The sequence below is a fragment of the Limanda limanda genome, chromosome 19 (assembly GCF_963576545.1).
Source record: "Limanda limanda chromosome 19, fLimLim1.1, whole genome shotgun sequence".
NCBI lineage: Eukaryota > Metazoa > Chordata > Actinopteri > Pleuronectiformes > Pleuronectidae > Limanda > Limanda limanda.
Window position 1 is genome coordinate 17,676,559 of NC_083654.1, and position 25,217 is coordinate 17,701,775.

The 25,217-nt window shown below is 41.4% G+C and overlaps 2 protein-coding genes across 2 annotated transcripts in view; one reads left to right on the plus strand and one right to left on the minus strand.

Annotated features, from left to right (window-relative positions):
• Positions 1-14,022, plus strand: part of LOC133025895 (sodium bicarbonate cotransporter 3-like) — a 36,115-nt gene extending 22,093 nt beyond the window's left edge. The window contains exons 10-25 of the mRNA XM_061092686.1: positions 93-180; positions 394-540; positions 897-1,003; positions 2,374-2,548; positions 3,493-3,626; positions 3,763-4,008; positions 4,612-4,717; positions 4,939-5,100; positions 5,516-5,629; positions 6,751-6,912; positions 7,766-8,017; positions 8,499-8,567; positions 8,852-9,025; positions 9,289-9,426; positions 10,052-10,149; positions 11,744-14,022. Coding sequence (XP_060948669.1) covers positions 93-180; positions 394-540; positions 897-1,003; positions 2,374-2,548; positions 3,493-3,626; positions 3,763-4,008; positions 4,612-4,717; positions 4,939-5,100; positions 5,516-5,629; positions 6,751-6,912; positions 7,766-8,017; positions 8,499-8,567; positions 8,852-9,025; positions 9,289-9,426; positions 10,052-10,149; positions 11,744-11,825 — 2,254 coding nt within the window. The 3' untranslated portion in view covers positions 11,826-14,022. The remainder of the gene's footprint in view (positions 1-92; positions 181-393; positions 541-896; positions 1,004-2,373; positions 2,549-3,492; positions 3,627-3,762; positions 4,009-4,611; positions 4,718-4,938; positions 5,101-5,515; positions 5,630-6,750; positions 6,913-7,765; positions 8,018-8,498; positions 8,568-8,851; positions 9,026-9,288; positions 9,427-10,051; positions 10,150-11,743) is intronic.
• A 987-nt stretch (positions 14,023-15,009) lies between these two features.
• LOC133025879 (homocysteine-responsive endoplasmic reticulum-resident ubiquitin-like domain member 2 protein) lies at positions 15,010-20,961 on the minus strand. The gene is made up of 9 exons (XM_061092666.1): positions 20,845-20,961; positions 20,269-20,555; positions 18,375-18,452; positions 17,719-17,832; positions 17,446-17,564; positions 16,968-17,057; positions 16,566-16,862; positions 16,277-16,376; positions 15,010-16,031 (listed from the first exon to the last, which is right to left on the minus strand). Exons 2-9 carry the CDS (start codon positions 20,413-20,415, stop codon positions 15,864-15,866), a joined length of 1,113 nt encoding a protein of 370 aa, XP_060948649.1. The 5' UTR covers positions 20,416-20,555; positions 20,845-20,961; the 3' UTR covers positions 15,010-15,863.
• Between the last annotated feature and the right edge of the window lie 4,256 nt (positions 20,962-25,217).

The window sequence follows — 25,217 nt, forward strand, 5'->3', positions numbered from 1 at the left end:
TGATTAAGTGACTACAGTGCATTTTGTTGTGATGAGTGTTGTAGTTACTGTGGTGTATGGTGAATTTGATTATGACTGCATCTTGTTCAAAGGTTTCTATTCCTGCTTCTGGGTCCTCACGGCAAAGGCCCACAGTACCATGAAATTGGCAGATCAATGGCCACACTCATGACAGATGAGGTACGAGCTAGAATCTAATTAGTATTTATTCATTTTTATCTTGACAATCGCCTCATTAAACTGTCAAAGGAATTATCAGATTTTTTTGGTGGATTTAAGATGCATGATGTGCTGGTGGTGTTCTATTCTTTGCTGCACTGCCCTCGCTCTTGCTTTCGTTGTGAATAATTTAACTTGTACAGAGATAAAGTGCTAATAATAATGATTTTGTAGATCTTCCATGATGTGGCGTACAAAGCCAAAGACCGAACGGATCTCCTCTCGGGGATTGACGAGTTCCTGGATCAAGTGACTGTCCTGCCTCCTGGAGAATGGGATCCCACGATTCGGATCGAGCCCCCCAAGAATGTCCCATCTCAGGTCAGTGGACCTCTATGTCAAAGTTGGTGTTAAATAACCTTAAAGTGGGTAAAAGTAAATTAAATTACAATGCACAACCAACCTATAGAGATTTGCCTGGCTGGTATTGGTGCAGAAATCATTACCCAGCTGCACACTAACACAATAGACACTTATTTGACCTTGAATGATGTGTGCAAGTCTTGTCCTAATCTAGAAGTTGACATCACTGACTTTTATTTAAGTACATATCCTTTTAATTCTCACCTCTATAGTCACAAGCAGAGTGCCCTCTTATGGATTAAAAGCATCATGACAGCGAAGGGATTTCATTGCATGGAGCCATGTTACATATATAGACGTCTTTTGATCTGCAGATGAAGAGGAAGATACCAACCACGCTCAACGGGTCTGCGTCCCAAGCCGGAGACTTGGAAAAGGAAGAGGAACATGAATCAGGACCTGAGCTGCAGAGGACGGGGATGTGAGTGTGAACAACTTCAAACGATCATTTGTTGAAGCAGGAGGACGTCACTCACTCGAATAATTTATTAATACCACTTGAGAATTGTGTTGACAAAGAAACATTTGATAATTAAATGCATACCCTAGTGGAATTAACAAGTTCATTATTCAGTAAGTAGACATGTGTAATACATCATGTTGATCACACTCAGACAAGTGCCTGCTGACAACAAGAGCCGCAGGAAAAAGCTCATTTAAGAGACCAAAGACCTCATTTTATCTTCTTTAGTTGCAGACACTTATTTGTGGCAAGAATAATGAAGATTATGATGAGATTTATCACAAGACATTAGCTGAGGAATTTTTGCAATATGTTTATACAGTAGACAGCAGTCATACTTGATCTGTAAGCGACATTTTTCAATCAGAGAATTTGGATTCCTCACACATCCCGAGCCTAGAATCGTAAAATCGATGATGTGTGCAGATGTTTTTCTACCACGCAGTACCTACCTTAGATGCTGACATTTATGGATATCTCCTGCTGGGTCTCTGGAGTCCAGGTCACACGGCGAGGACAATGTGTTTATTTTAAAACCTCAGACAGACGCACGCACTCAGCACAGACACACAAACACACCAGTCGAGAGGCCCTGTATTATTTACAGATTCACTCTGCGTTTCACCGCTACTGTGAGAGGAAGCTATTCTGGGACTGAGGCGTGTGGGGAGTCGCAAGGAGCTAATTTAAAGAAAAGCTCAGAGAAAATCAGGGTTCACATTAAAAGGAGGCACAGAGAAAGGAGGTTGTTGAAGCAGGAGATAGAGGAATTCCAGAGGTGTCTGGTAAAAGAAAATGGAAGAAGACATCACAGCCGAGCAATTGTTCAGGTGTCGCAGAAGAGGGGGGGGGGATGGGGATATGCAAGGTGAGAAATGGATTTATTAAACCAATCTCTCCAAGGCAAAGTTTAAAAATAAAAGCAGAACCAGAGAGAGGAAGTGTGGATAGGGAGTAATTATGTTAAGTTGATCCAAGGCAAACGATGTCTGGATTGAAATAATTTGGTGGAAGAATTGTTTTTCAGGGAAACGACCAGAGGCAAAAAACATTTCTCCCCAATTAACCATGTGAAAATAGAAAATAAGCATTTTGAATCACCTTATGTTATCAAACACGCTGCATTAAACTGATTTCATCTATAAACAGACCAACAGGAATTTACACATCGTAAGAATGGGAATTCATTCTACTTTAATGATAAATGTTTTTAACCATTTACCTAATTGGTTGTGTTGTTTATGTGATGCTTACTCTGATGTGTATATTTTCAGTGACGGTGCCACCAATAGTATGTGAACTTTAAAATCTCCCTCTGTCCTCGTCAGGATATTCGGGGGTCTGATCTGGGACATCAAGCGGAAAGCACCGTTCTACTGGAGCGACATCCGGGACTCCTTCAGTCTGCAGTGTCTCGCCTCCGTCCTCTTCCTGTATTGCGCCTGCATGTCCCCCGTCATCACATTTGGAGGTCTGCTGGGAGAGGCGACCAAAGGCAACATAGTGAGTCTGAAAACTTCACCGTGATATTTAACCATCTGTAAACACGAACATACAACACATGGGAACCTTGCCTCCTTCCTGTTAGCAGATGGTACATTGGGACATACTAAAAAGTCAAATAACACCAATTTTCACAAAGATGGTTTCTGTTCATTGGGGTTGTTCCACTGCTGAATGTCAAACTGATCATTTTCCTAGTCAATTTGGTTTTAATTATTTCTTTCATGGCTCAATCCCATGATCCCTATTGATCACTGCTCATCCAGGGTAGTTTTGCTTCTTTGCTGTAAAGTGGGAGGAAGCGAAGACGTGTCCCACATCTTTATATAAAGCCTATGGTCCATCCTAGTTAATAACATCCTTACTGTTTCACAACAAAGACGCACATTGTCATTTTCTGATTACCCAATTTGTCACTTTTTTTAATAAAGCAGCTAATTTAGTGTGACAAGTTTATCTCTCACCCACATCAGAGTTCTGTTATAGACTCATCTGAGCCCATGTCTTTCACTGGGAGGTCTCTATTCACTGGCTAAAAAAAGGGTGTGATAATTATTCATCCTCCCGTGCACTAATCTGTTATCACACTGTAATCTATTCTATAGGGTTTCTGCCTTTTTTTTTTACTGTCCATACTAGACCGGGGACTGTTGGCATGGGGACGCTCTGTGTGCTGGTGTGTGTGATGCGTCTGAGTAAACTCAGCAGGCGGGAGCTCCACAGAGATATGACTTTGGACAAGTCAGCCGAGTGGAAACATGCAAACAGTTCGTCTCTATTCTCAGTCGCAGGCCAGTGTCTGTTTAATCAAAACCCGTCTCTGTGAATCATCTCTCTCCTTCTCTCCCTCAGCCCTCACCTCTCGATCCTCCTTTGCGTGATTTCATCTCCCCCATCCTCTATTTCTCATTCCCTCACGCCCCCCCTCTCCTCTGTGTCGACAGAGTGCCATCGAGTCTCTGTTTGGGGCGTCGCTGACGGGCGTGGCCTACTCCCTCTTCTCGGGCCAGCCCCTCACTATCCTTGGCAGCACGGGGCCCGTTTTAGTGTTTGAGAAGATCCTCTTCAAGTTCTGCACGTATGTCCAAGCAAGTTTACCTTTGCTATGAAGATGAAATAGTCGTTTAATATAATAATAAAATCCTTGGCATCCTTGCAATGTATTGCTGCATATGTTTACCTCTTTCCATGTCGTCTTTGCCTTTCTCCCCTAGCGACTATGGCCTCTCCTACCTGTCACTGCGAACCAGCATCGGCCTGTGGACGGCCTTCCTGTGTCTCGTCCTGGTGGCGACGGACGCCAGCTCCCTGGTCTGCTACATCACCAGATTCACGGAGGAGGCCTTCGCCGCGCTCATCTGCATCATCTTCATCTACGAGGCTCTGGAGAAGCTGTTTCACTTGGGGGAGCACTTCCCGGTCAACATGCACAACGAGTTGGACAATCTGACTCTGTATTCGTGAGTAACATTTACACAGTTTTTAAATGTTTTTTTTTCCCTCTGTGATTCTTAAACTAAGAACCAAGAACTTATTTGGAGCCACGACTCAAAAAACTAACTTTTTGAGTCGTTGATGCAATATAAACTACAATTGGTGATATTTGAAGTTCTCTTTTAACTATTAGAATCACTCATAAAGCTGTTAATTTGATTTATTATATTATACTACTTAGATAAAATGTGAAGCTGTAAATTACCTTAAAATACATATGATAACTATTTGTCTGTGACCTATAGTATAGAAGATATGCCCAGGCAATGTCAGAGTTCCCCCAAAAAGGTTTAAAACCTTCTTAGCCAAATAGATTTCTTCTATGACCAAATCAGCACCCCCCAAATCTCAATACTATCTCATTAGGAACCCTCTGCCTTTGTTGCTGAACACTGTAATTGTGTTCGCTCAAGATGTTCCACAGAGCTTAAATTTTAATTACTCCCTTTCAAAAGAACACATTTAAAAACATAACTTATACTGCAGCCTGTGTTTTGAAGTCAGAATGAACCTAGACGTTTTTCTGCATAGGATCAAGTTTGAGAATTGATTTGTTCTCTGCTCCTCAGGTGTCAGTGCGCTCCACCAGCCAATGTCACGTACGAGCATGAGCAGAAGTGGAATCAGTCGGGTTACGAACCAGACTCTGTCCCGTGGAGCAGCCTCAGTGTTTCGGTGAGGGAAGCACACGGCGACCTCTAGTGTCACGGGCTGTAATTACACCCACACTGCGTCACATGTAAAGGATTCAAACAGAAATCCTCAGCCACTATTACTCAGTACGATCATTCCACTCACTCACTGATTCCTACTGAATTAATCAGGCACATTCACATACTTGTACTGATTTCACTTTACAATATTTTACTTTTCAATAATTCGTCCTTCTTCTCCAGATGTGTCAAACGCTCGAGGGGGAGTTTGAGGGTCCCGCCTGTGGTCACCATGGTCCCTACATCCCAGATGTTCTCTTCTGGTCGATCATCCTCTTCTTCACCACCTTCTTCCTCTGCTCCTTCTTCAAGCAATTCAAGACGGAGAGATATTTCCCCACCAGGGTGAGATTTGTTATGTGCACCTGTTTTATTTTACCGTCAACAACACAAAGAGTGGATTTTAACACCTTGGAGTTCAGTAAGTAATGTAAATTCATATTTAAATAAGATGTTTTCTAGGTTTCTGTGACTGCAAGAGTGTGTCTGTCTATACTGTATAAAATCCTCTGACACTATGTAAATGTTTACAACGCATCAGTCATCAGTAGGCAGGAGCAGTGTCATGCACACAAAGAGAAGATCCTGTTGCATCCTCCCACACTTCAGCAGCTTCTCTGTTATCACTTGGTGTTCTGTGTAGGCAGCTGCTGGTTTTGTCTGAGCTGTTACTGTCGACACACATGTAATTAATATGACATTTGACACACAGTAGAAAGTAGCACACAAGCTTATATCAAATGTCTGAATGTGTTTGCAGGTGCGCTCCACCATCAGCGACTTTGCTGTGTTTATAACCATCATGGTCATGGTGCTGGTGGACTATCTAATGGGAATCCCATCTCCTAAACTGAATGTTCCTGACCGCTTCGAGGTAGGCATCTGTTCCACTTTGTCCTTCTATCTCAATCCATGGATGTCAAACATAATTGCACCATGTCTATCCTTATTCCTTTGTAAGTAAATAGATAGATAGATAGATAGATAGATAGATAGATAGATAGATAGATAGATAGATAGATAGATAGATAGATAGATAGATAGATAGATAGATAGATAGATAGATAGATAGATAGAGTACTTTATTCATCCCCGAAGGGAAATTAAGTTGTCATAGCAGCCGGTATATTTGAATACAATAAAATACAATACAATACAATAGAATAAAATTAAAAATATTGAGGTAGAAAGAATAAAAAACAGAAGCACAAGATAAAATACAATAAAGTAGGTAGATAAGGTGCAGTGTCAGGATGATGGTAATACTGATGATATGATGGTAATGGTATTGTTAGAATACAATCAAATAGATAGATAAGGTGCATTGGCAAGATGATGGTAAAAGTACTGATGATATGATGGTAATGGTATTGTTAGACAGTATATAAGAATAGTACAGTATATATAGTATATAATATAACATAATATATATTTGTATATGATAGTAATTATACCAATATAAAAGCAGTATATGGTAATAATGGCAGCAACAGTGTATATATAATAGTAATGGTGGTATAATAATAGTAATTATAACATGTACACATGTATAAATATGTGTATATAGACTTACGTAAACAAGAATATACAGAGAGTATGATATGATATATAGTAGAAGTATGAATATGAATATAAATATTTGACTATACAATAGGTAATATAATATACTAAGAGTCTAAGAATATGTAGACAGAGTGTGCAAAAGACAATATTATTGTATAAAATGATATATAATATCAATATGGTGCATATGAGCACATATCACATATGATGTGAAGTAAGTGTATATGGAGTGTTGTACAGGATCCACAGTGCAAGGAGACAGGTTTAGTGCAGTTCTGTGATGGTGGCTCTGACAGAGGTGGATGAGTTGTATAGTCTTATTGCGGTATGTCTACCTTCACTGCTTAAACATATTAATGTTCACATTATCCTCAAATAAATCCTTTATGCCTTCAACACTAAAAGTAGCACATCCCTGCCTTCTGCCCGCAGCCTACTTCAAAGAACCGGGGCTGGCTAATGGACCCGCTAGGAGACAACCCCTGGTGGACACTGCTGGTGGCTGCGCTTCCTGCCCTTCTCTGCACCATCCTCATCTTTATGGACCAGCAGATCACTGCAGTCATCATAAACCGCAAGGAGCACAAACTCAAGGTCAGACCTGCCGGGGGAGATTTACTTTAGCCCGAGTTTTTTCTTAAAGACACACACAGTCATTCTTAAAGTGTTCCTGGCATCTTTCCTCATGTTGCCTCTCAAATAATGCAAAGTAAAACTCTGCAGTATCTAAACTGCATCAGGGAAGGATTAAAAAAAGCCATAAAGTATTTGCCATCTATTATTAAAAACACATTAAAGTCTTATTTTTAATGATGCCAAAAGCAAGTAATTTCCCCATTGAAACCCCAAGATACTGCAGAGTCAGAACAACTTTCTGGAAACTGGTTTTATCCCAAAATAAATGTACTAATCTTGTAATGAGAGTTAAATTATATTGTTTTTTCAATAGATTTTGTAATAGACTTTACCAACTAAACTAAATTTCCGCTCCACAAATCTGTCTGTTCACCTGTTCTTCTTTTTACATTTTCTTTTCACCTTGTGCTCATTCGTTCAGCCTCCAGCTTGTTTCCCTTCAGTCTGTTCTTTGTAACCTTTTCACTTCCCTCATCATCTGTACTTTGCTCATCTCTTCCCACTTCTTTCTGTCATCCTGTATTCTGTTTGAAGCTAAAATATTACCTAGTCTTGTCTCTTCCTCTTTGTGTTCATCTCAAAGAAAGAAAACATTTTAGTTTTTCAGATTTCTAGATTTCAGATATTTAGAAAATAAACTCAACCCACTTTGAAGGTTCCAAGTATGTTTTGGCAAATTAAATTCTGTTAACAATTTTGCTCCTTGTCCTGTGCAGTTCTGTTATTGTTGTACACTTCCTCCACAGGGACAAACACTCATCGCTGCTCTTGCATCTCTCAACCGTCACTTGTTTCCTTGTGTGTCCTACAGAAAGGCTGTGGCTATCACCTGGACCTGCTGATCGTGGCCATCATGCTGGGTGTGTGCTCCATCATGGGCCTGCCGTGGTTCGTGGCTGCGACCGTCCTCTCCATCTCCCACGTGAACAGCCTGAAGGTGGAGTCCGGCTGCTCCGCCCCCGGAGAGCAGCCCAAGTTCCTGGGCATCCGAGAGCAGCGCGTCACCGGGTTCATGATTTTTGTCCTCATGGGTTGTTCTGTTTTCATGACCTCAGTGCTCAAGGTGAGAAAAATCATTGCAGAAATATATTACACCCTCCTGGGCTTCTGTTGGATTTCACTTATTGTAAATCACAAGCATTTTTCAGACATGACCCAGTTTCCCCAGCATTTTTCAGACTTTGACTTTCACATAAGAGGAACACAGTAGGGACAAGTTTCTGGAACATTCATGCAAGGGGGCGGGGCTGCCTAGCTAATGCAGGATATACAAGTTTTCAGTTTTGTTTTAGAGTCGTCATCAACACACTGTTTTTCCTGCTGCATCCTCACATTGGTTCCCTGGAACTTTTACAGCCCATGGGAAAAATTTCAAGAATTTATTGGATGTCTGAAAGCAGCTCCAGTCATATGTCTAACATGGGACAAGCATGTTTATGATCAGTGTATTTCTACCTCTGTCATATATCCTCTTGCTATGTTTTCCCTTATTTGTACCAGAAGCTGAATAATTGATCACGTCATTTGATTTCTGCTCTTCACAGTTCATTCCAATGCCAGTGTTGTACGGAGTCTTCCTCTACATGGGTGTCTCCTCCCTCAAAGGAATCCAAGTAAGACTCTCCTCTGCTGGTCTTTGAAGATAATGCGCTCTTCAGTTCTGAACACAAGAGCAGTCACAAGCTGTTAGTAAAGATACGTTTGGCCCCTGTAGCTCCAAATCCTTTGATCATATTTCAACATCCTTAAAAGCTTTTGTTCAATGTGTTCCAGCTCCTGAATAATGTATTGAGTTTTACCCCATCCTCGTCAGCCGTCATCTTTCCGGTGTTTTTTTCTCCCTTTGCATATCTTATCTCGTTCTCTGAGTCTCTTCCTCTTCTCGTTCTCTCTGCAGTTCTTTGACAGGATCAAGTTGTTTGGTATGCCGGCCAAGCACCAGCCGGATCTGATCTATCTCCGCTATGTGCCGCTGTGGAAGGTCCATGTCTTCACCCTGGTGCAGCTCACCTGTCTGGTGCTGCTCTGGGTCATCAAGGCCTCTTCAGCGGCGGTTGTGTTTCCCATGATGGTAAAGACGTCTCTCATTTAGTCACCACTTCACTACAACAGGATTCAACTAGTTAATAGGGACATAGATGCAGAAAGACTCACCCACTCAACCGTCAAATAGAAACAACTGTGAGGAAAAGTGAAATTGTTTTTTTGACTGGTGACGACGTGGTGGAACTGTTTAATCTTTCATCAGTTTCCCAGTATCAATACAAATATGTTTTTATCATATTTTTGATATGAAACCTGTGATAATAGTTCTTGTCTTGTCTGCGTCTCCAGGTTCTGGCGCTGGTCTTCATCCGAAAGCTTCTGGACTTCTTCTTCACCAAGAGAGAGATGAGCTGGCTGGACGACTTGATTCCAGAAAGCAAGAAGAAGAAAGAGGATGACAAGAAAAAGAAAGCTCGCGAAAAGCTGGTAAAGATTCATTTTAATGGCTTCGCACCAGCGACAGCCAGTGGCCGGAGACTTTAGGTTTTCAAGTTGTACCTCACATCCCCATGAATGGGATATCTTAACAAGGCCTTGAGAGAATTTCCTCAAAATTGGTACAAATATTTACTTGAACTGATTAGATTTTCACAGCTAAAGGTCAAAGGTCAAGATCACAGGGACCTCACATGTCTGACCAGCTTTTGAATCAGTTATAGCTCGACTCAAAGCTAAATTGATTATGTTTCAGTTGTCAAGAGCAACAGTGACCTTTTATATGAATCTGGAAAAAAAAGTTGTGAGACCACTTCAACCTTTGACTCCAGCTAGAAAAATATACTGAAGAAATTCAGACTTTGCCCTTTGTCACAGATGTACACAACCTTAAAGTCCTAACTTGAATATAGCTTAACATAACAACCAAAGCTGCAAACACACACTGAACCATTCTTTAAGACTAATTTTACTCTTTTTACATCCTACTCTCGGCCTCATGTGATCATAAACCAGTGTTATGTCATAGTTGCCAGCCAAAAAGATAGTGAAGCACGAGCATGGATGCAGTAACAGCTGGTTTTTAATTCCTGCTTCCGCTGCTGTTTCCCCCCAGGAGGCGGAGTCCAGGCGGCAGAAAGAGGGGATGGCACTGAAGGTCGGCTTTGAAGGCGCCAACCACCTCAGCATCCCAGTGAAAACCCTCTCAGGGAGGTGAGCAGAGCAGCACACACACAACGACACACAGTTCTAGAATTAAAACCGACATTTTGCAAAGACTTCACGACTCATTAAGTGTTTTCTATTTCCATTGCACAGTAGTGTATCGCTCCCAAAAATATAATCTTATTATTTTGAATGTTTGGATCCAAATATGGCAGTGTCATACAATTTAATCTTTCAGGCTTTTTACGGACCACACTAAATAAACATGATTTTCCTCCTTAACTGAAACCAGCCCAGAGTCCTGAGCTGTGAACGCGTTTTCAGATGCTTCATGTCATATACAAGCTGAAATGGTTGTTCTGACTCTGGACGTCAGCTGTGTGTTGTTATGTCAATCCTGAACAGATCATACAGAATAGGAGTATTGACCCACAGCCTTCCAATGGAAGAAGAGGTAGCAGGGCTGTGTCTGATGCAAAACATCTGAGCCGCTCTCTAACCTCGCTCACTGATACTCAAACACTTAGCGCATGGCCACAACTGAGGAAATCGCACTGCTACGTGTGTTGTTGTTGTGTGCTTTTTTTTGTTTTGTGGATGAATGACCTGCGATGAGATGTTGAAGCAGTTTGGTTCTTGTGTGACTAACAAGTAGTGTTCAATCAATCCACTAAAACCTGCTCCTTCTAAAGCAAAGGGACATGTTATCCTTCTTGTCAGCTCTGATCTTTAATCTGCATTCCTTTGTTTTTCCTTTGCACGTTCGTGTCTGTTGATTTGAACTTTTCTGAAGCTCTGCAGCTGATTTGATGTCTAGTTGCCTGTCTTCTTCTTTTTGTGTTTGCATTGTAGCATGTAGTCCTGATTCTCACCTCTTGGTTTTATACATCTCTGCTAAAAAAAATGCTGAAAAAATATCAGCAAGTAAAGTGAACTCAATTCGTGTTCCCGACCAGAGAAGTGTAGTGGAAGGTGTCAGAGCTATCAGAAGTGTTCTTGCTCTCAGCCGCACGACTTTAGCATAAACTAGAACGACAAATACCTCTGCCACTGAGTCGCAAATACGTTTAAATTCACTGATCTGGATTTTCATTTGGATCTGCACCGACCTGCACAAACTCATAAATTTCATCCGAAAAAACCTGAGATATAAATGTAAATGTCGCCATATTAAAGACCTTTTAAAAATCCAGATCCGTCCCGTCATTCGGATCTGCAACAAAATTTAACAGGTTCCTTTTCTTCCTCTTCTTCTGCTTCTTTTTCGAAAGTTCCGTGGAAATCTTTCCAGTAACAAAGATTTCTGGTCTGAAAACCTAAAATATTTATATGTGTAGCCCTCTAAAGTTTAAAATCCATTTTGTTCAAGCTGATATGATTTTGTTCTTATCTCCGTCAGTTTAAAGTATAATTTTGTCTCGTGTTTAAATTATTTTATAAGGAAATGATATAAATGCATATTTGATCTATGTTTGTCACAGCTAAGTCACAGTCCTCTCACTCGTCCTCTCATCCCTCAGGTTTACTTCAGGTGGTAAAATCAAAGGAGTTTTGCATCTTAACAGAATCTCACATTTCTCAGCTGCTCCCCAGCCTCAGTAACGTCCGAGGCACTGACCTTGTCTCTGTCTCTCCATCTCAGCCAGGAGAAGCTGGCCTGCGTTAGAGTGGACGTCAGCCCCGACTCGCCTGGAGCAGGATCCACTTCAGAGACCTTCCTGTGATAAAAGGAAGGCCCTCCTTCCCTCCTGGTTCCTTCTCGCACACCAACACTCCATCTTAGTGGGAAAGAGGGGGCGTAGACCTGAAGCAGCACAACCTGCCTGCTGAGCGGCCACCTCCCGGGCGGAGCTCCCTCCCCTACACCCCCCCCCCCCGGGGCTGTGAGTCCTCTCAACTCTTGAATGGTGCAGCACATAATGTACAAATCGCTGTGACGACGTACTGTAGAGCGCACGCCTCCGAGGACCGGAGGAACCCTGCTGTCAACTGCCCACCGACGCTCACTGTTTAGGAAACTCTCTCTAGCAAATCGGCTGTTCAAACCACAGATGCCAAAGGAAGGGGCCTCCCTCGTGGGGAATGTTGGACTGTGCGAATTTGATTTTATTTCTAAACCCTCGTGTATTTTAATTTCGATTTTACTGTCATTCTTTTAGCTGGTCACAGTCCCGTAGATGTCTGTGCGTTGTCCTGTCCCGTTTGTCTCCGTGTGTTACAGGTCGAGTTAAGTCCTTTTCGCTAAACGACACCAGCTTCTAACACACATTCGATTATGAAGCCAGGTTGTGTTTCAGAATTGGCCCGGCACACTACAGTACATGACACAAACCAAAACCCAGGTACGTTCGGTCAGACTCCTCACGACTACTGCATACATCTTTATAGACCTACTTACAAATACCTCCTCCTTCCTCCAGGGGGAGCACTCAGTGTTGATATTGCTGCTTTGAAAGTCGGTCAGTTTATTTTCACTGTAAACCTCACTGTTGATATAATATGTGCTGTTATAGAGATATCATGATATGTATGTATGTATGTAAACTGTGTTCTTTTCATTTCATTTGCATATAGAAAACCTACTTCTGAGGCCATATAAAGTCTGTACTGTACAGTAAGCACTTTCCCAGTATAGTTTCTTACCTAAAAATGGATTATATAGTGTGTTTAATGGAAAGGTTTCTTCTCCCACAGAATCTACAGAGCTGTTGTTCAAATGTCAAACAACTCAGGAATCTCGAAGGATTTCTGACCGTAGTCACTTGATATTTTTGTCACAAGGCGGCGATAATTAACTGTCCACTGTGTCCCTGTCATCGCTGGTACCACGACTATTTTCATAAATGCTGTAAATCATTCAATCTAGTGGGTGCAGGAGAAAAGCAACAGTATATTTGTGACCCCCGGTTAGTTGCACCTGTTTTTATACTGTCTGTTATAATGTTAGTAATAGTGTACGTGTGGTGTAAAGACTAGTAAACGTCTAGCGTTGCAAAATCATTTTATGCAAGTCTACAGTAAGTGTAAAAAATATTCTATTCTATGAAGTTGTTCTTATTTTGCTGCGTGCAGTCGTGTTTTAGCAATAAGTGAGTGCTCCATACTGTGCAACGTGTGGACTCGTGACTCTGAGCTCGTGTTCGGGCAAAAGGATAATTAGTGAAACGATTGTCGTGTCTGTTTTCCTCGGCTCTGTCTGTGTGTAGCTGCAGTGACTATACGAACAATAGCTTATCTACGTGCCTTGTTGGAGATCTTGATGTACAAGTCTAATATAAGTGTTCAGAACATATGTACACACACACATACATAAACAAGATGGCACACAAACGCCAAAGACTGACCATGGTCACTTTACGCGGCTCAGTGTTCTGTTCGTCTGAATGTGGTTCCACGTCCGTGTGAAGGTCGTAGCCTGAGCCACCGACTCGCACCATGTGACTTGTGTTATCTTCCATCTTCTTCTGATGTAACTCTACCCGTGCACAGTGTTTCTACTGCCGCAGCACAAACGCTCTGTCGTCAGTATTGAGGTACTGTGGGTTTTATTTTTTTATTATCAATGAACTGTCAAATAACTTTACTGGCCTCATCAAACATGACGTTTACTCCAAATCTTACTTTGAAATCCTGGTTCTAGCTCCATACATGATAATGTAATTTGTCCACCGACTACTAACTTATTATTTCTTAATTATATTCATTATTTAGATTTTTTTTAAAAGACCCAATTTTCACATCATCCATCTCATTAAGATTTATCTCCTTAAAGAGGTGGACGAACAACATCAGCAACAAACCATCATCACAACGACAATGCACACGAACAGACGTGACATCAGTGACGCACACTGCCACCTGTTGTCTGGATGAGGACTTCTGTGTCATGGCTGTTTGATGCAAAGCAATAAAAGTGTAAACATGGTGACTTCCTGCTGCGTCTGTGAGTGGCTTTCTTCACCCTCCTCATCCTCAATTCACTCTTATCACATCATTTTTCATGGTATATCTAATTCTTCCTTTTAAACGTTATATTTAAAGTTAGTTTTTTTACCTGTTGAATTGCCACACCGAAGGTCTTGATCACAGTTATTTAATTATTACATTTAAAAGATGTAAAAGGAAAAACTAGATTGGCTCATACCACTACCAAGGTCCAACAGTTCCATTAAGATCTGTTGAGCTGCACCAACTTTCATACGCTCAAAGATATCATTTCCCTCAAAATGCCAGATTTGTTTTTATCAAGATCCATGAATTATTCCCTCATCTTGCTATGATTAAAGTGAAAAAACAATCCAGGATCTGCCTCAACATTAAATGTGTTCTCTCTTATGTTGAATCCTTCCCCAAAGTTTCATTTTAAAACTATTCTGTGGTTTTTACTTAATCCTGCTGTCAAACAAATAGAAAAATGTGACCAAATGTCTATATATTCTTACTGAAAAATCTGTATTGGTCACATAAGACAATTTCAGCTTTAGTCAAAACCAACTCAACAATAAGAGGGAAATGAACTAGATCTGAATACAGATGCACATTGATGTAGAGGCTCTGTTCCTTTTCTAAAAAGCCTGGGGTGTTTTTTATGTTGAGGACAATTGGGGGCAGCAGAGATCTGTTTTGCTCACAACTGCTCAGCAGCTCAACCACATCACATCTCTTCATCTCTGCGTCTACATCCTCTGCTCCACTTCCACATTTCTGAATGTTTAAAGTTCCTGTGCTTGGATTTGAATTTGTTACCATTTAAATAATCATTTTGAGTCTTTTTAGGACCTTGACTTTACTTGAACAGTCTTAACGTGATAGTGTACAGACAATAATATTAAGAGATTTCTGACTTGTGTCTTTCTTTACTCTAATCGTGTTTAGCTTTCTGCCTCAGTGAGACTCTGGAAGAACAGATTGACACATGACATGACTGTAGGTTTTAATAAACACGATTATTATTTTACAGAACATAACAGCAGCAGCCATTTCACAAACCAGACGGGTTTGATGCTTTGTCCTACGTGGACTCTGGAGCAGAAGGAACATTTGATGCGACCGACCTTCCTGTCTGACGTTCTGTCGTTCTGTCAGCGGGTCGATTCCTCCGTCTCCCTCCGCTCTCTCAGGCTGTTTGAGAGGACGAGCATTGCATTGATTCACATCACTCTGTTACACTTCACACACTGCACAATGTGTTCACACACATTTAGGAACTCTCAGGTCAAACTCACTCCATCACAAAGTGCTACATGAATCAGGGTTTCCTGCTGCGGTTCAGCTTCTGCACTAACGTGGCCCAGAGAAAACAACCATCACGTAAAAAAGAATCATTGCAATTCAGACAAGACTATTTCAACAAATATTGTAGCTTGAAGTTGTTAAACACAAGTAGTGTTGTGATTAGTTTTCTTTATAAACGTGCCTGCTGTCCCTAGTTTATGGATCACAGAGACATTGCATTGGCAGACACTTATTATATTTCACTACGTTTACAAGGCCTCACTAGCAAACCTTTGTAGAAGTTGAACTAATGTTCTCGTCATTTGACAGTTTCACATGTTGGTCTTTGTGCAGACAAACAATAAAAAGTCATTAGAAAGTGACTGGTTTTCTCCTTTTCAGGCTCAATCAGTAATTTGTGTTCCGGCTCAAAGTCTTAAGCTCCAGTGTCGCAAATTGTCTCACTGGTCTCACAGTTAACACCTCATCACAACAGCGTCCCTCCTCGGGATATTTGTCCGCTCCAGTGGCTCTCGGCGCCCGTGTTTTCAGTTGGCAGCGTTCGGCGGCCCCTCGGGGATGAGTGACATGAAGAAGGTGACGATGAACGACCACGTGGAGGCCAGGAAGCCCGTGTGGGGGCCGCTGTTCGGATCCTCGGCTCCTTCCTCTCCGCTGTCGCCCTCGTCGTCCGAGCTGTCGTCCATCAGTCCTTCCTGTACGGGATGAGGTCGTGATATGAGAACACGAGATATGAACCAAAAGACAGACAGATGCAGAGTCTCTACAACAAATTTAACATATTTGAGATAATTGCAGCAATTTACCTTTCATGTCAATTCCTTTAAGCATATCAAATGTATCATATGGAAAATAACTAGTTCAAAAGGAGCCAAAGTCCAATAAAATCCCCATCAGCCCTGGGGTCAATGATCTCAGTAAAGATGAGAGAGGCACTGACCATTTCTTGTAGCTCCGCCTCCATGTCGTCCTGATTGGCTCGATCTCCAGGGAGCAGAAGTTCGTTCTCCAGGTTGAAAGGGAACCAGCCGGCCTGATGCCTGCACACACACACCAACACCAGAATGAAGCTCCCACAACAACACATTCAACTATTGGGGTTTTGGTTAAAAATACTAATTTTAACTCATTTTAACATTTGCCTCCACCTTTCAACCAAGCTGTACATGCTAAATCAATACAGAACAGAAGGTAAATACATACGAATGTAAAGTAAAAGGCTCGCTCACAGGTAAAGCACCAGCATGGCCATCATCACCATGACGAAGCGGCTGAAGGACGAGTAGAAGTAGACTATACTGAGCAAGATGGCGGCGCGTAAGAATGTGTACACCCAGTCCAGCCAGTCCCAGTTCAGATCCTCCTCGTTCAGGATCTCCCCCCCCTGGGCGTTCATCTGGATCTCCGGGTTGCCACGGCGATCGGCTGGCGGCCGCTGGCTCAGAGGGTCCGGCTGGTGGGACTGGGCCGGGGGCTGGTCGGGCCTCAGGTGCTGAGAGGAGGCGGCGGCAGCGGCTAGCAACTGACTGGAAGGAGGGGAGAGGAGACAGGGGAAAGGATGTGAGCTGAGCTGAGGATGTGTGGTTTGACAAATGTTATAGACTCCATTCAGCGAACATAAAGGAACTCACTAATGCATGTAGTACTGTCTGATGTAGAGCTGCTGCCACCACATCAGTGTCATGGGGCTGTAATAGGACTGTGGAGGGTGTTGATTCCAGCTGGAGGAGGAGACAGACGGTTACATTGGACCATTCCCATGATCCCAGGTATAAGATTTGACATTTGAGCCGGATGAATTCAGTCAGTACATGAAGTGGAAGAAAGTCATGGACTTTGTGTGTTTCCTTTGAGGAACAAGTTTAAAATGTACTGAAAATCCACAGAACTGATTTTCACCAAACGTGATGGAGAGATGGGGCCTGAGAAGAAACCATCACAGTTCAGAGGGGAGTAAGGGAAAGATACAGACTTTCCACTTTCTAAGTTTTATGACAAATAAATCATTTAGGTTTTCAGACCATTTCTATTTCTACTATTAAAACTAGACAATTATGTGTAGGGGGGGTGGGTTGACTCTGCTCTGCATGTGTTTCTCCAGAATCGTACCTGTGCATATACTGTGAATACATCTGGTGGTAAGGGAAGGGCCCGGCTCCCTCGCTGCTCTCCCCTGCAGCCGACTGGGCTTGTGGACCAGTGGGGGGGCTGTTTGAGTTCGTAAAGGGCTGAAACCAGAAACACAAGTTCTGAATATACCAAACACGTGTCGGCTCAAAGAGGAGCAACACATCTCCAGTCCTCGTGGAGCTGGATGATGAAAGGAAATGTGCCGATGATGAAATGAATGGAAAGGTGTGATGGCGCGAGTGGCTGACCCACCGTGGGACTGGCCGGGTTCTCCTGAGGCTTGTTACCATGGCGACGGGGGGGCTTTGGGGAGCTGGGAGGGGTCCGTGAGGCGCACACCAGATGGAGCATATGGTACTCGTCGTGCTGTAGAAACCAATACAGCTCATTATCAGAGTCAAAATAAATAAACTTTGGACCAACACAGAAAAACTCCATAACACTTCCCAAATAACATTCATATTATCTGTGTAATGTTATTTTTTATACCACATTGATTTTCTCAGTAAAATACAACACAATCACAAGGAGGTTTCAGTTTTATAATTCTGTACATCTCAATAACTAAAATTCTTTGCTGCGAGTTTTTGCCCTGAGGTGTGACAGAAGCAGGAAATTGAATCAGAGCACAAAAATGATAATAATAATAACTCTCTATGTCCCTGGTAATGTAGGTGATGTCTGTTTCTGTCCACACATGAAACACAAACCCCAGTTTTTAGTGTTTTCAGACATTTTTCAAACTGAAAATGTGCCTGTTTTCCTGTTTTATTACATTTTGGTTTCAAACAATTTAAGGGCCTGTTGTCTTGTTGTTGTTTTTTGACAAGAAAACAGATTTCACCTTTTTACCCTGACCAATGGCCATCTAACGATTAAACAGGCCTGTAGCAACAGAGTGAACCTACCTTTCTGAGCACATCTTTTAAGGTGAAGTGATCCAAAAGCAGCTTCCCAGAATACACTAGCCTCTGGTCCTTGGAGCTCTGAAAACGTTCATGATAACGACAGCAGGGTCAGAGGAAGAGTTCTGTATCTTAGGAACAACTCCAGGATGTGAACTGCGGTTTGCTTCATTTTTAGTTTTTGACCTTTTAGAAGATTTTTATATAACGTTCACTAAAACTAAAAGAAAGGAAAATGGCTAATTTGCAAATGTAGGTCACAACATCAAAAGACGGAGACTTTGTGTGAGTAAGTAATGAGGATGAGCTCATCGTAACCTCAATTGGGATAAGTAGGTCTTAACAGTGGATTAGACTGGAGGTACAACAAGGTCAGAGTCTGTCCTCTTAAGACCTACATTCACTGCGTAACGCCATTTGGGAATTGAAAGTGCCAATTTTAAAATTGGCCACTTGCAACTGAGAAAGTATTATTCTGGGTTGAATATGGGTTGAATCCAAACAATAGTGCAGCCGTCACAGAGAAAACACTGCTGCGTTTCCAGGCAGCAGTTTGTCCCCATGTGTTTACAATGATTGCATCAGAACAAGTGGCAGAAAGGAAAAGAATTAGATTAGAAGCACAAAGCAACAGGAATCTGAAAAGCTTCATTTCACTGTGACGTCAGATCTACAGACTCTGAGGCTCCTTCAGCTGCTGGGATTCAATATCTCTTTGAAGAACAGATCAAGGTTAATGATCCACGTCACTTTTATGATTATTTAACAGAGAAAGTTTCTCAGCAGAATGGAAACAGCAAAAAGTCCAACTGGGGATTGTTGACTGTGTAAATGCTGGCCTCTTGTTCTACACTGGTGAAATACACTCCTGTCACATTGGAAATTTAAATATAATAGACCTGATCTTATCATGAACACTTTTTGAGTCTAAACGCTCAGACACACGTATGTCAGTGAGCTGGACTGTGAATACCTGACAGACGTTCACAGTATGCATGGGACTGGGAACATGGTTTCCTGTCGCACTGCACTGGCAAAAGCCCAGTTCACAAAACCCAACACAAAGATGAAACATGTGATTCAACGCGTGTGAGCACTTTGTACTTTGTGCTGAAAGGTACTCCATTAATAGATTATTATTAATATTATTATTATTATTGTTAAAATTATTTTCATAAAAACGTACTGCTTTACTTGGGTATTATTAATAGTAATATAAGTACTGGTTTACTTGGGTAGTATAAGTACTGGTTTAGTATTAATACTTACTGTTTCACTTGGTTGTATTATAAGTATAAACACTTAATGTTTTACTCGGTAATATTATAAGTATAAATACCTACTGGTTTACTCGGGTGGTATAAGCAGCATAAATACTTACTGGTTTACTCGGGTAGTATTATTATTATAATTACTTTCTGGTTTACTCAGGTAGTATTAGCAATATAAATACTTACTGGTTTACTCGGGTGGTATTAGTAGCATAAATACTTATTGGTCTACTTGGGTAGTATTATTATTATAATTACTTACTGGTTTACTCAGGTAGTATTGGGGTCGTATCAGCAGTATAAATACTGACTGGTTTACTCGGGTAGTGTCATTATTAGTATAAATACTGACTGGTTTACTCAGGTAGTAGTATTATTATTATAATTACTCACTGGTTTACTGGGGTAGTATTATTATTAGTCTAAATACTTACTGGTTTACTCAGGTAGTAGTATTATTATTATAAATACTTACTGGTTTACTAGGGTAGCATTTGTAGTATACATACTTACTGGTTACTGGGCTAGTAGTATTATAATGAATACTTACTAGTTTACTGGGGTAGTATTATTATTATAAATACTTACTGGTTTACTTGAGTATTATTATATGTCTAAATACTTACTGGTTTACTGGGGTACACATCTGACAGGTGAGCTTTCAGCTTCTCCACGGTCCAGTCCTGGAAGCAGTTGATGGTCTGGTCGTCGTAGTTCTGGTTCGGAGCCTTGATGACGAGGATGACGGGACCGTCCACAGCAGCTGGATCCATGACTCACGACCCTCTGACATCAAGGTGGGAGGGGGGGGCAGAAATCTGGAAGGTCCTCGTTTTCTAGATCTTCTCCCGGAACCATCGGTGCAGAGCTCCAGCGCCGATCATCTCCAGCTCGGAGGTTCCTCTGCAGGAGCCTGAGCACAGAACAGCAGGTTAGCATGAGGTTAGCATGAGGTTAGCATGAGACCAGCAGCTGCATAGCTTCAGACATGACGGAGGAACAATATGAGACCGGAAACTGATCCAGCATCTGTGATAACTTCACAATTTAATGCAGTAAATAATCCACCTGCTAACCCTGCTCAGGGGTATTTAACAGGCGGCTAAGCTAACGCTAGCTTCAGTAGATCCCTGGCTCTTCTGGGCGTTAAACCAGCGGACAGCGTTAGCTCGGATGCTAACGGAACCGAGTGGATCCCTCACCTGGTTCTGAGCGGATGTTCGTCCCGCAGTGATTCTGCTTCAGCCGGTTTCTCTTCGTTGTTTACGTCTAAAGATCGAACCACTGCCCTGGACCTGGGTGGAGCTCTTTTTCGTTGGATGCTGTGTGGTTGTCTACCTGCTGCGATACCGTTTGCTACCGCCACCTAGTGGAGAAAGTGAAGATTACAACAGAGACATTATTAGAGAGACAATGTTAAAAACCAATGTGGATTAAATGTATCAAATACTTAAGAATGAACACAGACAAACATTCTAGTTACACTAAATAGTATAATGTACTATATGTAAACACTCTAATTTGACTAACTGTATATTACAACATGATAAATTATAATAAATTATAAAAGTCTTCCACATGTCATTTTCAACACTTATCCTAAAAGACGTGTGAGTTTTTCATTGTGTTACTTGTCAAAATATAATCTGCAGTTGTGAAAGAAGTAGTTGCGATAATAACAACTAAAGTTGCAAGTAGCAGTGGTGGCCCTTGAAAAGAGGAATCACACATACAAGGCTTTGTAAACAGAGAACAAAAGGCTTTGTAACTCACAGGGTTCCTCGAGTGCAGGAGCAGGGTTGTTCAACAGCACAGCATGAAAGAAATTGAAATTGAATGGATAAGAAAAATATTGTTGTTTAGGGACAGAGCTCATGGTTAAAGGCTACAGGATAACTTCCATTATTAAAAATCTTAAGAAATTGTACAGCCCCATAATTAAGCCCTAATAATGATCATAATAATGTTCATAATAATAATTGTATGATTTAATAGTTGCTCTGTATTTGTGTGAGAGTGGCATCAAACTAGGGCCGAGGTCTATAGCAGTTAAGGGATTTAAAAAATTATAAACTGACGTACAACTGTAAACAAATATATTATTTACTAAAGAAAAGAGGAGATGACATTAGATGGAAGTGAATTGTCAACAGGACAAGTGAGTTTTTCACACAGATGGATATTTTTTTTATATACAGTATAAAACCAGAGGCCACTGAGAAGTGAATCCAGGTTTGAAACTCTTGCTGAAAAAGAATATAAAACAATGTTAGTGTGGGAAATGAAAAGATGACCTCACACTCACAGTGTGCAGAATAAATCCTCACCAGAAAAAAATCTGTGCTGCAATGCAGTGCACCCAGAAAACAAGATTCAATGAAATTCTCAAGCCCAAAAATCAAATGAAGAGCTACATTGGGAAAAATAAATCACGACCTTCAAAAAAAACTTGTATTTCCTGCTCTGAAAACTACATGAAAATCAATGAAATGTGAGTCAGAATCAGTCATGTGATCTACCGGTTCTCTGCTGTGTGGTCCTGCTCTCGCCCGCTGTGTGCTGTGATTACCTCGAGCTTTATTAAATGACCCTGAATGCGTTTTATGTCAAATTAGTGTTTTGCAAATAAGCCTTTAACGAATCATTTCCCACTGGATGGTTTGCACGACCGTATAAGGATTTCCTGCAGTAAAATGAAAAAAAACTCTCAGAAGGAGGGAGAAGCACTTTCCCTGTGACGTCCGTGGTGTTTGTGGCACCGATGATTTACAGTGCAGTGGTCTGCATGTCTCTTTTAATGCATTAGAGACACCCCCTCTCTTTCATTTCCTGCTGCCTGTGTGTTTATCCGTCTGTTACCCAACTTCTAAAAGGTTCATCACACCCTGCCTCATATTATTACATATTTCAGACCTTTTTTCACAGTTTGAGACATTAGGAAAGGGGGGGGGGGGCGATTGAAATGACGTTGCCATTGACCCAACTCATGATGTATTTTTACATCCCCTAAAATGATATTTCATATTTTTAAACATAGTAGCTGTCCAAATGCTGTTATTCATCATTTGAGCTATACGGAGTTTTTTTTGAGTTTTTTTAAAGATTGTTTTCCAGTTGTTGATTGTGTCCTTGTTGTTATCGTGTTTCTACATCTGGCACAAACATTCACTCGGCCCCGAGGAGGACCTGATGGACAAAGGAGGTCAAAGGTCAAGGTCACATTCATCTCTCAAAAGCCTTTTACTATCTGGAACATGTGATCTTTAGAACGCATGTTGGGTTTGAGGCGTTTTGGATAATAATCATCAGTTTTAACCTGTGGAGATTCAAGCCACAAACTTTACATGAAAGCTCCTTTTCTCCATCGTCTTACATCCATTCCTCTCATCCAGTAAAATGTCATTCTGCTCTTCGAGTCCTCAGAGAGCTTCCTGTGGCCTCTGCCGCCGCAGGAAGAGAACACTCTTTAGAATCTTTTCAGCACCACACAAACAGGATGGGTCAAATCAAAACAGACACTGAATGGAATAAACACATAATGTGCACATTACTTCGGGATTTCTCTACAGCAGATGTCTCTGACAGTAGGAAGCTTCATCTCATATTTTAATTTGGACATCAGATGGCTATTTATCTATCTATCTGTCTATCTATCTATCTATCTATCTATCTATCTATCTATCTATCTATCTATCTATCTATCTATCTATCTATCTATCTATCTATCTATCTATCTATCTATCTATCTATCTATCTATCTATCTATCTATCTATCTATCTATCTATCTATCTATCTATCTATCTATCTATCTATCTATCTATCTATCTATCTATCTATCTATCTGTCAGTCTATCTATCCATCCACCTATCCATCTATCCACCTATCCATCTATCTATCCATCTATCTATCTATCTATCTATCTATCTATCTATCTATCTATCTATCTATCTATCTATCTATCTATCTATCTATCTATCTATCTATCTATCTATCTATCTATCTGTCTGTCTGTCTGTCTGTCTGTCTGTCTGTCTGTCTGTCTGTCTGTCTGTCTGTCTGTCTGTCTGTCTGTCTGTCTGTCTGTCTGTCTGTCTGTCTGTCTGTCTGTCTGTCTGTCTGTCTGTCTGTCTGTCTGTCTGTCTGTCTGTCTGTCTGTCTGTCTGTCTGTCTGTCTGTCTGTCTGTCTGTCTGTCTGTCTGTCTGTCTGTCTGTCTGTCTGTCTGTCTGTCTGTCTGTCTGTCTGTCTGTCTGTCTGTCTGTCTGTCTGTCTGTCTGTCTGTCTGTCTGTCTGTCTGTCTGTCTGTCTGTCTGTCTGTCTGTCTGTCTGTCTGTCTGTCTGTCTGTCTGTCTGTCTGTCTGTCTGTCTGTCTGTCTGTCTGTCTGTCTGTCTGTCTGTCTGTCTGTCTGTCTGTCTGTCTGTCTGTCTGTCTGTCTGTCTGTCTGTCTGTCTGTCTGTCTGTCTGTCTGTCTGTCTGTCTGTCTGTCTGTCTGTCTGTCTGTCTGTCTGTCTGTCTGTCTGTCTGTCTGTCTGTCTGTCTGTCTGTCTGTCTGTCTGTCTGTCTGTCTGTCTGTCTGTCTGTCTGTCTGTCTGTCTGTCTGTCTGTCTGTCTGTCTGTCTGTCTGTCTGTCTGTCTGTCTGTCTATCTATTCTATCTATTTATCCAACTATCTATATGTGAAATATCATACATCATAATATTCTACATGGTAAGAGAGAAAGACTGACTTATTGGTTGGCCAAAACAAAATCAGCCTTAAATTAAAAATTACAAATACATGTAAACAGAGTTAACACATGTAATATAAACAGTAAAGATGAGATCCCTTCTCTTCCCACTTGTTTCACAATATTTCCTCTTTCTACATTTCAGGTTTTCTACCAGTCCCTCTGATCTCAGCACAGTTTACTCACACCATGAAATATTTAACAAGTTAGCCATCGCAATAGAAATAAACCTGTAGTGTCGGGACTTCAGCTCAAACATCTCAGTCAGTTAACAGATGATGCTCCGTACGACGGAGATTTATTTTGACGATGGTCGTAAACCATACTTTGCTTGTACGTCACTTTCAGCAGAGTTCATCAGATCTCAAGGCTTTTCCTTTCAGGACTTTCAGTGTGCAGCGTCTTTCACAGGTATTGGAGCTGGTCTTAGAATGTGAGACCGATCTGTGAAATCTGTGAATGTGAAGTTCATGGTGTAGATTTTATTCATGAAGCTTATTATGAGTTGATTTTTGTTTATTTCTCCATCCCCCCCCGTGACCTTCTGTGAAACAAATCCTTTTCTTCTGAAGACAGTGTTGGGGTTGCTTGCCTGACATTTAAAAAAAACACTGTTAGTCACAACAAATAAAAGAGAGCACTTGTTGAATGGATTGCGGAGCCCTTGTGCCCCCTCAGTTGAATTCATGGCTGTTGCTTACAATTAGTGAGTCACTGGTGCAGAGAACGTCACAAGCTGAGGCAGGAGGAGGTTTTCACTGCACGTCTCAACTCCCAGGACCGACTGTGTGAAAGGCCATGTCAGGTTTGTTGATTGCCAGTGTGCCACAATAATAAGTAGATAATA

Coding starts and splice junctions, on each gene's coding strand:
- LOC133025879 (XM_061092666.1), bottom strand. CDS start 20,415: ATGGATCCAGCTGCTGTGGACGGTCCCGTCATCCTCGTCATCAAGGCT. Junction 18,453..20,268: donor ATGTGTACCCCAGTAAACCA/GTAAGTATTTAG, acceptor GAACGTTTTCAG/AGCTCCAAGGACCAGAGGCT. Junction 17,565..17,718: donor AGAACCCGGCCAGTCCCACG/GTGGGTCAGCCA, acceptor TTCTGGTTTCAG/CCCTTTACGAACTCAAACAG.